Source organism: Cebus imitator, unplaced genomic scaffold (assembly GCF_001604975.1).
Source record: "Cebus imitator isolate Cc_AM_T3 unplaced genomic scaffold, Cebus_imitator-1.0 Scaffold215, whole genome shotgun sequence".
In the NCBI taxonomy this organism is placed as follows: Eukaryota; Metazoa; Chordata; class Mammalia; order Primates; family Cebidae; genus Cebus; species Cebus imitator.
Genome location: NW_016107530.1, coordinates 1,951,148 through 1,968,833, shown reverse-complemented (window position 1 = coordinate 1,968,833; position 17,686 = coordinate 1,951,148). Strand labels below are relative to the sequence as shown.

At 51.8% G+C, this 17,686-nt stretch overlaps 1 protein-coding gene across 7 annotated transcripts in view; it reads right to left on the bottom strand.

The window, feature by feature from the left end:
* The window catches only part of LRRC20 (leucine rich repeat containing 20), a 76,906-nt gene that overhangs the window by 13,671 nt on the left and 45,549 nt on the right, over positions 1–17,686 (bottom strand). For 6 of the 7 annotated variants that reach the window (XM_017548874.2, XM_017548876.2, XM_037745835.1 and 3 more), the window contains one exon: positions 14,882–15,049. The exons of the other annotated variant lie outside the window; for it this stretch is intronic. In XM_017548874.2, coding sequence (XP_017404363.1) covers positions 14,882–15,049 — 168 coding nt within the window. The remainder of the gene's footprint in view (positions 1–14,881; positions 15,050–17,686) is intronic. 7 annotated transcript variants of the gene reach the window in all.

Below are 17,686 nucleotides of genomic sequence, written 5' to 3'. Positions count from 1 at the left end.
TTCACCATGTTGGCCAGGCTGGTTTCCAACTTCTGACCTCAAGTGATCCACCTGCCTCAGCCTCCTAAAGTACTGGGATTACAGGTGTGAGCCACTGCAACCAGCCTCCAACATTCTACTATTCCAAATAAAGACAAGCTTTGAGTCTACAGGGCATTCTGGGGTTACTTCACCTCTTTCAGCCTATGACTGTAGAATGTAGGAATGTGAGATTCTATAATCCTTTTATGAAGGCAGAGGGATGTTCCTTTACGTTTCCATGGCCCCCAAGTGTATAGGCTTCTGTTGCAAGGCCTCGTGTCTTAGGTGGGGACTAAAGTCAAGGACTCAGTGGCCTGTGGCAGGACAAAAACCTCAAGCAGAATGAAACCATGCCCTGTCTGGCCCTCCTCCCACTGCAGACAGTTACCCTGGACTCCCATCTATGTCTGTGGGAAGTTTAATCAGTAATAATAGATGCAGAGTGGGCAGTGTTTACAGAAAATTACCTCCCCAAGGTCAGCTTGCCCCCGTCTTGCTAATTGTTAGTGCTATTGACAGGTAAACTTGTCTCACAGCAGTGAGACGGCCGAGAAGCAGGATGATTACAAACGATGGCTCCTGAGTGCTTTCCTCATCCAATGTGGTGCCCAGAGTGGAATCCTGAGGCAAGAAGGAGGGGTCGGAACCCGGGGAAGTGTTGGGGCGGTTAAGTGCCTAGCAGAGGTAAGCAGAAGAGCTGGCTGGCCTCTGATTCCAGCATTGCTGGTGAATCCAGGCCAGCCCTGGCCCCACATCTCAGCCTAAGGCAGCTCTGGTGTCTGGACACAAAAACAACTAAGATCAAGGACACCCTGGTGTGCCATGCGGAGCTGCACACCCCTCTCAAAATGCCACAAGAGACACGCAAGCAGACTGTGGCAACCTGGAGGGGACGGGGGGTCATGCTGCAGCAGGAAAGCTCCAGGAACACACACACACACACACACACACACACAGTCTCTCAGACCACTATACCACTACACCACACCCTGCTGGGCAGAGCCAGGTGGGCAGGGGCTGAGCCTTCCCTACCTCCACAGGGCCCTGGACTGGGCATCCTGGCAGGGGTGGTGCTGAAGCAAACAGAAATAGAACAGCACCAGGCCTCAGAGAGCCAGGAGCACACTGCACAGCCTTGACAATCCTGCAGGCTGAGTTCTAGCTGGGTGGCCCTGCTGAACAAGGGCCATTTGACAGGGTGAACAGGGCTAGGGACCCAGGCCCTAATTTTGACACTGCCATTTAAAGCTATGCACCCTCAGGCAAGTCCCTTCACGTCTCTGAACCTCAATCTTTCATCTTTAAGACCGTCCTTCCACCTCATGGTCTGTGGGGTGGGACCATTGGTGCTCTCCAGGGAGGATGGGGCTAGTGAGGTGCAGAAAGTATGGCAGACGCCCCCATTGTTAGGATAGGAAGCATGGGGTTGTTTTAAGAATCTACTAATGAACTTAGAGACATTTTTCTCTCCTTAAGTATGAGCTGCAGGGAAAGAAAAGCAAAGGAGAAAAAGCCTTCTTTGATTCCTCCTCTGTGCCCCAGGTTGGCCAGCAAGGGTGGGCTAATGAGCATCAAGGGGGCCACCTGCCACAGCCTTTCCCTCCAAAGACTCCCCTGCGCCCTGATCTGACATGGAATCAAAGCCAGATCATAACAGTGTTCTGCAGAAATGACTCAGTCTTCTTTTTGGCCACTCTGGAGACAGCCAAATAAGCAGCTGAAACTGCTGGGCCGATGCCTGACCCTCATCCTCCTCATCCTCTGCATCCTCCCTCCTCCTCCCTCCTGCACTCCGGCCGCTGGAAGGCCTGCGCCCTCCCACAGGCTGCTCTCAGGCCTCTCGGAGTTCCTCTGCTTTGGAAGATGCTCTGGGAAGAGCCTCAGAAAAGAATGACAAATTTGTTGTCCTCCTCATGTGCCCATGTTTCCTGCCTTGGAATTGGTGGTGTTCACCTGGGGCAGAAGGTTCGTCAGAAGTTCTGGTCTAGCTCAGTGGTTCTATCTAGCCTGCACACCGAAATCATCTGGATAAAGCTGCCTCTACAATATTATGACAGGGAGAGAAATTTGACATAGCTGACTCCATCTTGATTCTAAACTCATAAGCTGTCCTTGATCATTCTTGAGCATAAGCCAAGCTAACTATGGGAGGAATTTAGTTTATAGCTTAACCTTAAAACAAAGACAATAACAGCCCCTTCCCAAAACTAACTCCGTCCTTGCTCAGGGACCACCTTTGTAAAACTAACAAGTTAGCCACAAGGTTAGAATTATGGTTCTGAAGTCATGGAGCTGGGGGTCACAAGATTCCTAACCTCCCCAACTGCTCCTACAGATAACATCACAACTGCAAAACCTATGATTGGTGTTTGAGCTGTCTCTCAGAATCTGCATTCTGATGGACCAGCTGGCACCACCTGGACCAGTGTATTAGTCTGTGTTTACACTGCTGATGAAGATATACCAGAGGTTGGGTAATTTATAAAGAAAAAGAGGTTTAATGGACTCAGAGTTCCATGTGGCTGGGGAGGCCTCACAATCATGGCAGAAGGTGAAAGGCACGTCTTACATGGTAGCAGGCAAGAGAGAATGAGAGCCAAGTAAAAGGGGAAACCCCTTATAAAACCAACAGATCTCATGAGACTTATTTATTACCATGAGAAAAGTATGGGGGAAAATACCCCCCATAATTCAATTATCTCCCACTGGGTCCCTCCCACAACACATGGAAATTATGGAAGCTACAATTCAAGATGAGATTTATGTGGGAACACAGCCAAACCATCTCAACCAGTAACCCATACAAAGAAACTGGCTCAAGTGGTCTTGTGACCCCCACCCAGGAACTGACTCAGCACAAGAAGACAGCTTCAACCCGCTATGACTTCAGCCCCAACCCAATCAATCCGCATTCCCCATTCCCTAGCCTCCTGCCCAACAAACCATCCTTAAAAAATCCTAGCCTCTAACTTCTCAAGAAGGCTGATTTGAGAATTCTCTCTCATCCTCTGGCTTGGCTGGCCCTGTGATTATTAAACTCTTTCTTTGCTGCAAAGCCTGCTGCTCTCAGTGAATTGGCTTTCCTGGGCAGCAGGCAAGAAGAAACTGTTGGGCAACTACATTGAGAGCTTTAAAAAACAATGAAGCCCAAATCCCACCATCAGAGACTCTGATTTAATTGGCATGGAGTGTGGTCAGGATATGGAGTTTTAAAAGCCTGCTCGATGATTTGAATGCACAGCTAGTTTGGGTACCACTGGTCCTCTTGGTGAAGATTAATGAGAGAATCTGGTGAAAATGCTCACACAGCACTTCCATTCTGGGTGCCACCTGCCCCTGCCCCTGACTTCCAGAGTTGACTGGAACTAGCAGGAGCGGGGCTAACTGCCTACCTGGCCTAGGGAAACCTGCCTCATTACCTTTTACTGTTCTCTCCACCCCAGAGGTGTTTCCTTCCAACCAAAGTTGTGCACTTCAGCCATAATGTTCCTGTGGATTTCCACCCCCCTATAGCTATGTGCAAAAATCTCTCCCCATGCAAAGCACTTTCCTGAATAGCTGGGACTCTGTAGCGAGACTACTTAAGTTGGAATCCTGGCTTGGATGGAGTGATCCTGGCCAAGTTATTTAATCTCCCTGTGCCTCAGTTTTCTCACCTCAAGAGAAAAATAGTATCTGCCTCATAAGGTTGTCATGAGGATTAAATAAAAGCATCCCTGAAAAGTGCTTAGAGAAGAGATTGGTGTGCAGCGAATGGTCACTAGTGCAGGGGACAATGTCAGGAGCGCCGTGAGAGCAGGGAGTGTGTTTGTTCTATTTGTGTCTCCCGCTCACTGAAGCTCAGCTCTAGCACAAAGTAAATTGCTTAGTTAAAAACAGCAACTGGTGAATGAAGGAACGTCTCCCTTCATTCAATGCCTGAATCCGAAAGTGTCCCCAGAGGGCTGACAAGAATTGCATGTCGGCCGGGCGCGGTGGCTCACGCCTGTAATCCCAGCACTTTGGGAGGCCGAGGCGGGTGGACCACGAGGTCAAGAGATCGAGACCATCCTGGTCAACATGGTGAAACCTCGTCTCTACTAAAACTACAAAAAATTAGCTGGGCATGGTGGCGCGTGCCTGTAATCCCAGCTACTCAGGAGGCTGAGGCAGGAGAATTGCCTGAACCCAGGAGGCGGAGGTTGCGGTGAGCCGATATCGCGCCATTGCACTCCAGCCTGCAATGCGAAACAAAAGCGAAACTCCGTCTCAAAAAAAAAAAAAAAAGAATTGCATGTCACAATCTGAATTGAAATACAGTTATAATTAAGCATCAGTTGGGCTGTACTTTGGCCCATTTCCTTGTTGCTGAAAGTCACACAGCACAAGATCCTGACCATTTGCATCTCAGTTGTTCCTGTAGATTGGATTTCTGACATTAGGGTCCAAAGACTGTTTACAAATCGATTTATGTCGCCGTTGTTCCTGTGGACAGAATCTCTAACATTAGAATCATGAGTTTTTGCTGCAGGATAGCTTAAGATGTTTTTCAGGCCCCCAATTCCAGCAACCAGTTTGGAGACCCCCACGGAGGATCAGGATGAGCATAAAAGCACAGCTGCTTCCTCTCCCTGTCCCATGACCTCACCCTGCACTCTTCCACCAGTCAATGATCTCCACACTTTGGCCCACTCCAAAACTGTTAAAAACTCTAATTCCAAATTCCTTGGGGCAATAGATTTGAAGTGTCCTCTGATGCCTTTGTTCAGTGACCCTATGATTAAACCTCTTTCTCTGCTGCAACCCGGCGTCTCCGCATACTGGCTTGCTGAGTGCATCGGGAAACAAACCCATTATGGTTACATATCCATGTCCATATCCCCACAAGCCTTTTATTCCTTGGATAAGGCATCCTTGCAAGGCTGGGCTTGGAGATCCAGGGCATTAGGTGGCTCTCCAGCACTCTGGACAGAGACAGGGACAGTCAGTAGTAGAGAGTGGCAGTAAGTGGAGCCTGGAAGCCTTTTGTTGTGTTTACTTATTTTTGAGACACAGTGTCACTCTGTTACCCAGGCTGGAGTGCAGTGGTGTGATCTTGGCTAACTACAACCTCTGCCTCCTGGGTTCAAGCAATTTTCCTGCCTCAGCCTCCTGAGTAGCTGGGATTACAGGCATCTGCCACCATACCTGGCTAATTTTTATATTTTTAGTAGAGAGACAGGGTTTCACCATGTTGGGCAGGCCAGTCTTGAACTTCTGACCTCAAGTGATCCACCCACCTCAGCCTCCCAAAATGCTGAGATTACAGGCATAAGCCACCACGCCCAGCCCTTTTGTTATGTTTTAAGCAAGGGTCAAAGAACTTCTCGATGTTGACCTGTGTGCTAGCAGCAGAGCACCACAACAGCCTGGAGAATTGGAGGCTTTGGTTCATCTAGGCTTCACCACACAGTGATTGGCACAGAGAATGCCATCTGGGCAGAGACCAAGTGTGTGGCTTGCTACCTCCCTGCAGGTGCATACAAGTGGGGCAAAGGCTGCAAACAGCTTCCTACACCCTCGTGTCTGGGGGCCATGTCTAATTTGCCCTAATTGCCTTTGACATCTGTTTGTTTACTCCCAGCCTCTCCCTTGGTGAGGCTGCACAGCTGGCAGGCGCTCTGCACTTTTTGTCTAATGACTACCTCCCAAGTGCTTGCTAACACAATCAATGCCTGCCTCTACTGCTCGATGCCTGTGAGCACAACTCAGAGCTCTGCAGACACCAAGCAAGGGCGTGCGGGGCAGAAGGCAGGAAGCTACCACCTCGGAGGGCAAGTCATCCTTTCATGGGGCTTGTGACACAGCACACAGGAGTCCAGGCAAGGCTCAGACTCTGGGAAGCTGTCTGTACTCAGGGGGCAATCCAAACTCCACGCCCAGGGAGGGAACAAATCAGTATCCCTCCAGATGGGCTTGTAGCCCCAGATCCAGGCGCAGGAGAGGAGTGCTACAGGTTTGACTTCATCCTCCCAGATGTGCCAGCCCAGAGGGCCCCTGCCTACTCAAATTCTTGCCAGGCTTGAAGGCTGTGCATCATGATTGCTCCCTCTTCTAGATACTAAGTGGCCATCTCAAATCCCGTTTACAGACGTGGTAAGGAAGAGAGGGAGCAAGGGAGGGAGGAAGGACCCCCTGCCACCCAGCACTGTCAGTCCCTTGCAGCCGGCCTGCCATTCTGTACTGCCCAGTTACTGCGTCTAATCTTTCCATGATATACCAGAGTCACTCAGATCTTGGGCAACTCACCGAGGTCTTGCCCAACTCGAACAGACCATGATTATATCCGCAAGCCCTTGTCTGAGCTGCCCCTTACATTCTTACAGCACAACTACCACGATACAGAGAGCTCACTGCACGTCAGCATGGTTTGAAGTGCGCTGCATAGACTGACTCACTTAATCCAGTATTCTCATTTAATCCAGTATCGTCCAGAGAAGGAAATGGAGACACCAAGCGATTGAATAACTTGCTGGTGACATAAACCCACATTTTCTTGATCCCCTGCAGTCAGGGTCGGCCAGTCAGTGCCTCAGAGGGGACAGGGGGTGGGTTTCTGCCTTAGCATCTCAGGTTCCAGGCCCCCTGCCGTGTCATCCCAATCCCTCCTTGGCAGTCCTGCAGAATGACTTGAGCTCACCAGTTCCACTGTGGCCTCCTGCTCTCCGCTTCCTGACTATGGAGGGACTAACTCACTCCCATCAGCGGTACTCTGAGAGTGACGGTTGGCAGCCCAGCCTCACCCACTGCCAACACCTTCCAGACTTTTGTAAGAACCTAAGTCCCCATGAAGCCCTTTTTACTTAAAATGCCTGCATGGTTTGTTTCCTATACTGCCTGATCAGGTGTCTGGGAGATTAGAGGACGCACAGTGGGGGAAGGCGCTTTATAACCCGGAGGTACAGTATCAGGCATGGGAAGGTTAGTCATCATTAACTACCCAACCAGGATGTAGGGGCCCCCTTTACATATGCAGACACTTATATGGGCGGAGGGTCAACAATCCCTTAGAAGTCCATGAAGCACTTCATGCTTTACAAAATGTGGTGCATGCATAATTTCATCTTATCCTCTGGAGAGGGCTGTGAGGACATAGGGAAGGACTATCTTCCTGTTTTTCAGATAGGAAACTGAGTCTCTGTTTCCAGTTAATCGACCTCACACAGATGGTGCTGAAGGTGGGACTCAGACACAGATCTGCAGCCTCCCCTTGCAACATCTTTTGCATCATCCTTACAGTGGTAAGTGGGGATTCCTCACCTGTCAGCTCCCTTCTCTGCAGAAATTATTTGTCCCCTCTCTGTGAGTCACAATGGGACCCAAGACTGAGACCTGAAATGACAGAGCAGCATTCTTCCAAGTGTGTGCATGAGGAGAAGGAAGGTTGGGGTGGGCTCTGGGGGACCAGGGAGGGCGTGACACAACTCTGCTGGGAGCTGGCCGCTCGGAGCGTTCCAGAAGGCCGACTGCAGCAAACCTTCCCTGGCCACCTGCACCTGGCCCTGGACCCTGCAGCCATCGGTTAGCCTCCATCATACCTCTGAATAGTGCCCTCTGCCTCCTCTGTCCTGGCCTCTGGGTGTGTGCAAGAAATATATGCAACAAGTGGCCCTATGGGTTAGAAGGCGAGGAGTGAGCAGGCAGCATGTGGTCAGGACTCCAGGTGGGCTGAGCCACACGAGGTGATCACAGTGACGCTGCCGCCAGCCTGATTCCAGCGGCTGGCACTGTCCTCCCCACTCTGCATGGACATCCTGCCCACACTGTCCTCCCCACTTCCTCTGATGAGGAAATGGAAGCTTACAGAGAGGAGGCCTGCTCACGCTAATGATGTGTGTGGGGCTTCAGACTTTTGCCTTTCTTGCTACAAAACTCTGGGAAGCCGAGGTTAAGGGAGGGAGGACAGGCAAGGGTTGAATGTGGAGAGTGGTCAGGTTGAGCGGAGTTTGACTCAGAGGCTCGCTACCCTGTAGGGGGCCACAGGTCCCCTTCTCAGAATAGAAGCAGAAGCAGGTATAAGAGTGAGCCCTGGCTTCTGCTCTGCTTCTGCTCTCACCATGGGAGTCTCCCTTTCCTTTCTGTCTTTTTTTTTTTTTTTTTGGTGTTGTTGTTGAGACAGGGTATCCCTCTGTCACCCAGATTGGAGTACAGTGACACAATCGTACTTCATTGCAGCCTTGAACTCCTAGCTCCAGCACTCCTCTTGCCTCAGTCTCCTGAGTAGCTGGGACTACAGGTATGTGCCACCATGCCTGGCTACTTGTTTTTAATTTTTTTTTTTTTGTAGAGATGGGGGCTTCATTATGTTGCTCAGGCTGGTTTCAAACTCCTAGCTTCAAGCGATCCTCCTGCCTTGGCCTCACAAACTGCTGGGATTACAGGCATTACCCCAGTCAGGGGTCTCCTTCTCTGTGTCATCCAAGCTGAAGACAGGCAGGTAGTCCTAGTGGACACCGAGAAGCCTTTTGTGACCATGGTTCCATCTGCCTTGTGAGCCCAGAGGAAGTGTTGAGGGCATCTGGCACTGGCAGGTCAAGGCACCCTCCCTGGCAAATTGGGAGGTCTAAAGCCTCCCACTATGCCACTGTCCCACCTGGTAGGAGACAGAGCTTTGGGTCCAGAAGCATTTGTTTCGGCCAAGATTCCCTAGTTCCTGCTGACCCTATTCTACTGAGGGGTGGTGGATCTACAGGATGGGTAGCAGGCCAGGCCTTGGCACAGTGCTCCTTAAATGAAGAATTATTATACAAACAAATCACCTGGCGTTCTTGCTCAGGGGCAGATTCTGACTCAGGAGGTGTGAAGTGAAACGTAAGGTTCTTCATCTCTAACAAGCTTCTAGGATGCCCATGCTGCAGACCTATGGATGACACTTTGAGAATCGAGAGCCCAAGCCGGGCGCGGTGGCTCAAGCCTGTAATCCCAGCACTTTGGGAGGCCAAGGCGGGTGGATCACGAGGTCAAGAGATCAAGACCATCCTGGTCAACAAGGTGAAACTCCATCTCTACTAAAAATACAAAAAATTAGCTGGGCATGGTGGCGCGTGCCTGTAATCCCACCTACTCAGGAGGCTGAGGCAGGAGAATTGCCTGAACCCAGGAGGCGGAGGTTGAGGTGAGCCGAGATTGCGCCATTGCACTCCAGCCTGGGTAACAAGAGCGAAACCTGCCCAAAAAAAAAAAAAAAAAGAGAGCCCAGGCAGAGCTTCTCAGGCTTCAGCATGCATGTGAATCAGAAGGCAAGGGGTATGCAGGCGGGCAGTACAACAGACTGCTGCCCCGTCCCCAGAGCTTCTGATCTAGGTCTGGGGCAAGGCCAGAGAATGTACATCGCCAACCAGTTTTTAGCGATGCTGTTATTGCTGGTCCTGGGACCACACCTTGAGAAATATCAGCAGGGATAGTAAGAGGTGAAACAGGACGAGGGCAGAATTAAGTAAATGCAGCCCAAAGCATCCTATATGGCACAGATACTTTTCCTCTTAAAATTGCTATTGGCTGGGCGCAGTGGCTCATGCCTGTAATCCCAGCATTTTGGGAGCTAAAGACAGGTGGGTCACTTGAGCTCAGGAGTTTGAAGCCAGCCTGGGCAACATGGCAAAAACCCATCTCTACCAAAAGTACAAAAATTAGTAAGGCATGGTGGTGTGCACCTGTGGTTCCAGCTACTTGAGAGGCTGAGGATCACTTGAGCCTGGGAAGTTGAGGTTGCAGTGAGCCAAGATCGTGCCACTGCACTCCAGGTTGTGTGACAGAGCAAGACCCCATCTCAAAGGAAAAAAAAAAGTCCTGTTACTCTATGTAATCAATTCCGTTTTATTTGTTTTTGTTTTTTGAGACAGGGTCTCACTCTGTGGCCCAGGCTGGAGTGCAGTGGTACAATCATGGCTCACTGCAACCTCAACCTCCCAGGCTCAATTGATTCTCCCACCTCAGCCTCCCAAGTAGCTGGAACTACAGGTTCACACTACCACGCCCAGCTAATTTTTGTATTTTTTTTGTAGAGATGGGGTTTCGTCATGTTGCCCAGGCTGGTCTCAACCTCCTGGGCTCAAGCAATTCTCCCACCTGGCCTGCCAAAGTGCTGAGATTCCAGGCATGAGCCACCACGCCCCACTTAAATTCTTAACAAAGACTTGTTTTCCTCTAATCTCTTGTGCTCTCTGGAGCAGTAGGTGCATAGAGAGAAAAAAAAAAAAAAAAAAAAAAAAAAAAACCCAGAGAACTGAGGGTTACAGAAAGTTAAATTCCAGCTTAACTGAAATAATAGTCTCTTATGTGGCAAAATAGTCTCTCAAATGTGTGATTTTTGTCTTCCGCCCCACATGATCCAGGACTGAATGGCTATGAAGCACCAAGTACTGGTGAGCCAGTGGCGAGGCCCTGCTGCCCCTGCATCCACGTGTGTGGCTACCTTCAAGCCACATGTGTTGGCTACTGGGGTGAGCGAGCTGACTGTCTCCACCCATCACATCCCCATGTCATCGCTCATATCCATCTCCTTAGAAACCCTCCCACAAGGACACAAGGACAGCCACCCTCCCTCCCACTGAGAGTCCTCTCCCTAGCTCTCCACAGCATATCAGCCCTCCCCTACACCTGTGACCAGGTGCTATCTAGCTGTCTAGTGTTTGCTGACACTAATACCTGTAAGCAACCTGAGGTCGAGACTTGCATCTCCGTAGCCCCTCCTTCTCCAGAGATGACATTTCCCAGGTGGTCTTATTTATAAACACTTAAAAACTTCCATACGCCACTTTCTGATTTGAAAAATACAGGAACTATCTCATCTCCCAGAAACTTACAAATGACTGTTGTCTGAACAAATATTCTAAGCTACAAACCCTTTCCTCCCTCCTGGGAGTGCCTAGAGTAAACATCTGTGTCCTGGTAGGCCAGTCCCCAAGGACCCTGGAAGCCTATCCTCTGGGTGGGAGACACCTGCAGCTCTGTGTCTGCCAGGGAGTCAGCTGGGAGAGGGAGAGGGCCCTTGACCCACTCTGCTTCCCTTTCACCTGAACCAGGCCCAGACTCAGGATTTGGCCACAGGCAGAGAAAATGTAAGACATGAGAAAAGACTTCCAGACTGAGAACATGGGCCATGCGGGGTGGGTGAAGGGGAGGGATGAGAGGAGGAAGTCTGATAATGTGGCTGGGGCATGAGCTGGGGAGGACAGGTGGCTGAAGTGGCAGAGAACAGACCCTCAAATCTCTGCAGGACAACTCGTAGGAGTAGTTTTCAGTATTTTTTCATCATGACTAAGAGTAAGAAATAACCATTTTTCATCACGTCCCAGTATATCTCTATCTATCATCTATCTATCTATCTATCTATCTATCTATCTATCTATCTATCTATCTATATCTGTGCATGCACATAGTAAAACTGAAATTAAAAGTTACAACATAATAATTACCATTTTATATGTGATGAAACTGAAATTAAAAGCTACAGCATAGTAATTACCATTTTATATGTGATGATATACTCTGACATTTTCTATTTTATTGCATTAAAAAATTGCTGTTCTTCACCCACTGACTTAATTCACTAGCAGGTTATAGTACGCAACTTGAAAACTCTGCCCTATCATGTCTCAGTTATTTCAGAGAAGCTTCAAGGCTTTGGAATTCCTGCTCTGCATGATGCTCCCACACAGCTGAGCGCCTCCTGTATGCCACATGCCAGGCCCGATGCTGGCAGAGGTGAGGAGGGCAGAGAAGGGTCAAACATGTAGACCAGAGGGCTGTGTGCTCCAGGTGGAAACAAGGGCATCCAAGTGCCATGCAGACCTGACCTGAGGGCATTTAGCTACCTGTGAGCACCAAGGTCAGGTACTACCTCCCAGTGGTCAGCATCAGAAAGCAGAGTATCCTTGTCCCTCACAGCCTGCATGCCCTGTTGAGATCCCAGACCTCTCTCCTTCTCTCCCTGAGAATGGCTCAGAGGGCAGAGGAAGATCAGGTGGCAGCTCTATCTGGAAACAAGAGGATGACTGAATTGATCCTGGCAGCTGCCTGGATGCTGAGAGCTCCCAGGTCTTTCCAGCGCCAGGCTGGGGACACTTTGGGGGAGGTCCCTTTAGGGTGGCTGTCCTTACAGTTCACTTGGGGACTTGTTTCAGAGCTGCCTGTTCTCTACTTACTAAAGCTTTGAAGGCTCCTTCAATAATCTTGAATTGATTTCTCATAACAATTTTGATTTATTTTTCCACCACCCTCTAAGCATTCTGAAAGGAAAAAATAAGCCACTCTGAAGGCACCGTAAGCTTCTATAATTATCCTGCGAGGTGCTGCAGGAGCTCAGCTACAAGCAGTGAAGAGTGCAGAGCTATTTCCCTAGGGAAGGCTCTGCGGCCCTACCTTCTTCACTGTAACCGCAGCCCCTCCTTCCTCCAGCAGGCCCTTTCGTTCTCACCTCCCTCCAGCCTGGGGATGAAGGCTGTGGCCTGGCCCTCCTGCCAGTTTGGGAGTTGAGAAGCCACCCGAATAACTGGGATGGGCGCGGGAGCAGTAGCAAATAGAAGCAGGGAGACACCAGCAAGGGAACAGTGGCTGCCTCCATACGCCCCTCTCCAGATCGGGGGCAGGGGAAGAACCACCAAGGCCTCCTGCAGTGGACAGGGCCCTGGGATCAGTCAAGCTTTTTCAGGAGCAGCTGGCCAGATGGGGTTAACCAGGAGCCCCTCCTGGACAGGGGCAGCCCCTGGCAACTCTATATCACCAGCCTGTCCCAGGCTGAACTGACTGGGAAACACAGCCCAGTCGCTGATGTGTCTTACCTGGCCAGGTGTGTGACAGGCACTTGGCCATGAAGGCTTAGAGCTTCAGTTTCTACCTGTGTCAAAGGGAGAACATCATCCTGTGGATGTGGGACTACACATGACCATTCTTGGTAAGACGTAAGATGCTTCCACATGTAGAAATTATTACTATCGTTCTTCAGAAAAGCGGGGGTATATCTATGCAAGAGGAGCCAAAAACAGCCGATCTTTGCTCTGTGGCTGTGCTTGCTAAGAAACATTGCCAGCCTTTTAGAAGGCGAAGGACCAGGAGATCCGGGCCACCCTTGCTGCCCACTTTGGTACAAGTCCCTTCTTGGACTGCAGCCGACATAGGTACCCACTGGACTTGCTCCCCTACCTGCAGAAAAGCCCCCTTCCTATCTCAAACCACCTTCTAGGGGTGGGGGATAAGCTTCATTTGAAAGATTAGAGGGCGCTGAGGCTCACACAGCTGCTGTGAACCTTCCAAGGCCACAGTTAGGATGTGGGGAAGCCACGGCCAATGCTGGTGAGAACCACCTGTCTACCAGCTGCACATCCAGCTCTGGTCTTGCTCAGTTACTGCCCCATTTGGATGAGCAGGAGAAGGAAGTGCAGGCATCAGAAGGGGCCACAATTAATAGAGACAGGAAAGGAAGGACCCAGGCAAGAAGGGCCTGGCCAAGAATGCAGGAGGCAAAGGGCTCAGAAGCAAGGCCCAGGGTGAGGAGGACAGCACAGCAGGGAGGGCCACGCAGGCCAAGGCATTTCTGGACAGGCTCCTTCTGCTTAAAGACTACTCAGAGGCCCCAGTGACCCAGGAGCCAATCCAAGGGCAAGCTGCTTGAGGACTCTGGTCTTGGGAACCCAAGACTGAACCAGAGCCCACCTCCAGGGGCTCCCCAGACTTCAGGCAAGAGAAGTCCATCCTGGGCACAGGGCTGTTCTGGAATCACATATTCCTGTCCTGGCACTATGAGTCTCACTATGTAACCCGATGCTCTCTCATGATATGTTTGGTCCTTGGTTGATTCACCTGTCCAAGAAAAGACCCAGAGCCTCAAAGGTCAGCTGGCCCTGCCTCCTACCCAGCCAGGGCCACAGTCCTGCCTGCAGCACCCCTGACAGATGGGCACTTGCCTCCACATGAGGCAGGCCATGCCCCAGTAGCTGGGTCCAAACTACTAGGAAGCTGTTGCTTTTCATCAAATGGGATAATGGCTATAAAAGGGCTTATAACAATGAAAGCATAACTGAAGGGGGTTATTATGAACATCACTGGCATTAGAACAGCATCCACATTAGAGGTCATGTGAGACAGGGTGAACTGGGGCGGAGCCACCGAAGGAAGGCGCTGCAGGAGGGAGGGCACACAGAGACCCCGCCCAGTGCCCAGGTTCTCTGGGCAGGTGAGACCACTACCTGGAGCTGAGGCTCGGCTCTCTGAGGTCCTGATGAGACAGGAGGTACATCATTGCTGCAAGAGGAAGGAGGGGCTGCTTCCTGACCTCAGCAGAATCCACCCTCCTGGGGTCTGCTGTTTGCAGAAGGCACCTATCAGACCCCTGGCTCCCTGGTAGTGAGAGCCCTGGCAGGCTGGGCTGACAGAGAGCAGCGTGTTTGTCCTGGAAGGCACAGAGTGGCTGTGCTGAACGTGGCAGTCTCTAATGGGCCCTGCTCACCCCTGTGAAGAGGTCTTGGTGAAGGCAGGGGACTTGGGGAGGAGAAAGCACACAGAGGGCCACAGCCGAAGGGTCTGAGACCACCTAGGCTGGCAGGCCAGACCCGGAGAGGGAGGGCTTGTGGCCCCCAGTGGCCCAGCTAGTTCAGAGCTGCATGGTGGTGAAAGCCCAGGTCATCCACCTGCCAGGAAAAGCCAGTGTCCCACCCAGCAACAGGCAGGCGACAGGGCCTCAAAATGTCTACCTTCCCAAGCCCCAGGCCCTTTGTTCAGGCGTGTGGGACAGACAGCCCAAGCTTTCCTTCCCGCCTGTGAAGGTCGACTTCAGAGCCCTGTGCCCCATGAGTGCCTTGTACAAGCGCAACAGCCCAGGGCCGAGTGGGCCGGGCCCACTCACCTACGATCTCGTTCTCCTCCAGGTTGATGGTCTCCAGCGCCGGCAGGGCAGTGAGTGGCTCAGGGAAGTCCTGGAACTGGTTCCGGGACAGGTCAATGGCCTTGAGGTGCTGCAGGGCACTGACCTCGCTGGGGAGGCGGTGTAGGAAGTTTCCCTCCAGGCGGAGCTCTGCCACATGCAGGGAAGGAGAAAGAACAGGATGAGGAGGGAGCCACCCAAGCCCACAGGGACTGCCGGCTGTGGCTGTCACCCTGCCTGGGCTAGGAGGGCATAGAGGAAGCCCTAAGCCACAGAGAGAGCTCTGCACAGTGCTGATTCCATGTTTATTTGCGCTAGAGGAGGGGTCATCCTCCTACCACTGCCTAGGGCCTGCCACCTGTCACTCCAACTGAGGTCGCCTGCTGCTGGTTTTGAAATGGAAGGCTCTCCCAGCATAAGCTTGGGCCTCAGCAAGGGGTCAGGAGGTGGTGGCTCCTCCCTCATACAAAGCCTCGACTCCAGGCCCTGATGGGGCAGGTCAGGATGGGACGCCTTTCCCGCTCAGGGCTCCCCACACTCCATTTAGGGGACACCACTCTCCATGGCCCTCCCTACTCAGGGGGCCGCCAGGGGCAGTCACATTCTTTCAGTGTCACGTACCCCTTCTCTCCTGGCCAACCAGAGCTGACCCAAGGTGGGGGGTTCCTGCTCCGATAGCAGCTGCTCCGAAGGCTGGCCAGTGAACTGTGCGAAGACCTGCGTGGGAAGGCAGCTGGGCTGGGGGAGTCCCTGTGCTGGGAACCCAGCTGTGGCAGTGCCAAGAGATGGGGCCGACATAGTGTGGGCTGAAGCTGAGATGCCTCAACCTAGTAAGAGAAGCCGGGCGCCCACAGGGCCCTGTGCAGGGAGGAGAGCTGGGGGCAGGTGGCGAAGAAGCAAGGGCGGCAGGTGGCGAAGAAGCACAGCCCAGGGCTGATGGGAGGAGGACCTGGAGTCTCCATGCTTCGGTGCCCACCAGCCGTGCCCCTTACTTTCACTGGTCTTCCTTAGGATGTTATTTAATCCCCACAGAAAGGACATCGTCTCACCTGCAGAAAGGAACTAACATCAGAATGCCTGTCTCCAGGGCTGTGGGAGGATTAAGTCTGTGAACACGGGTGAAGCACCATGACAGGGAGGGCGGAGGTGAGGCCCTGGAGGCTGCCCAGCCCCGTCCACGTGTGGCCTTACAGTGCCTCTCTCCCCATCCTGTCTGACCCAAGGGAAACTGACACCCAGAAATGCTGAGTAACCTGAAGAATGTCCCCCAGTTCTTCTCCCCAGTGCTGGCTTTGTGGGCATGGGCCAGTGCATTCACACAGGGTCTCATGCTCAGAAAGGCCCCACACTTGGGATGGAATACCCTGGATGGCCATCTTGAAAGTCTTAATAATCTTATCCTTGAACCTGTGTTTTGTCAGTGGAGCTGGAGTCATGGAGTCTGAGCTCACACATGAGCCGACCTACTGCCTCCCCAGGATGGCAGCCTGCTCTCCCGCCTGGCTGCCCCTCCTCACCCCTGCTCTGCAATGGCACTGCAGCCCTCCACCTCAGCAGGGAGGGTCAGAGTCAGGCGTGTGTCCCACATGTCTCAGGGCGGAGCAGGCAGGCAGCAGCTCTCCTTCATCCTCACCTAGGGTCCCTGGGGCTTAGCGGGAGTGAGCCTCTTACCCACCCCGGACCTAGGTACTGAGCAGGTCATGATGCACAGGTTTTAAGAGCCTTGGAGTTGTCTGCCTGCCTTGGCTGAGGGTGGTGGACTCTTAGAAAGAGAAGACCTGGCTGAGCTTCCTCAGATCACCCCGGGCCAGGGTAGAGGGCAGCCATTCTAGCAACTGCTAAGAGCAGAAACCTAGCAGCTGTCAGGCCTGAGGGTGCTTGCATGGGTGCCCTGCAACATGGACGGGGCCCCTGGGCCGTCTGTCCTTCCTCCCTTCCACCTTCTGACCCTCCTGAGTGTGGTTTGAGTTTGTCCTTCTGGACTACTCAGGAGAAAATAAGCCACAAAATATGAGTTATGTGATTTCATGGTTCTACATGTGATTTAAATGCTCTGATAATTGCACTTAAAACTGGCATTGCATAAAGATAAATGGTAAAACTCATGCTAAGTTTTGATCTTTCAAAAGTAGTAAATATGAAATAGTAAATGAAAGTCACCATGACATGCTGAGAGAGACTGTAAAAGAAAGGAAAAAGCTTCCTATGTAACTTTTAGAAAAATGACCCCTGATTTCTGGAATCATTTCTCTCTGTGCCCCACCAATTTTGCAGCTGGCCCTGCCCCTCCCTCAGTGCTCTACGCCTGCTCTTCCACAGCCCTACAATGAACGCCGCTGCTCTGAGCTCCCCACAGCCCCTCCCAGGTGAAAGCCCCTACAGTGAAAGCTGACCCCCTGCCTCACTTCCCAGTGCCTCTTTGTACACACACACACACCCCACACACACACACCTGGGTTCCAGCCCCACTGCAAGTCCCCTGCTCCAGCACACTGGGGTTCTGGGGAGGTAGGAACTGCATCTGATTTATCTTTGTCCCTACAAGAGGCACCTTGTATCACTCAGCAAATATGTGACTCGGCAAATATAATGACTCTTCTCCCCTCAGGGGGCAAATAGACAGTGCAGGGGGCCTAGTCTACCTTCCATTTTTCCATCTTCAGGGACGTCGGAGCCCAAGGTTCCATCAACAGAAGAAAGAGAGAAAGAGAGAAGTGGGGGAGGGAAAGAAAGAAAGGGAAGGAAGGAAGGAAGGAAGGAAGGAAGGAAGGAAGGAAGGAAGGAAGG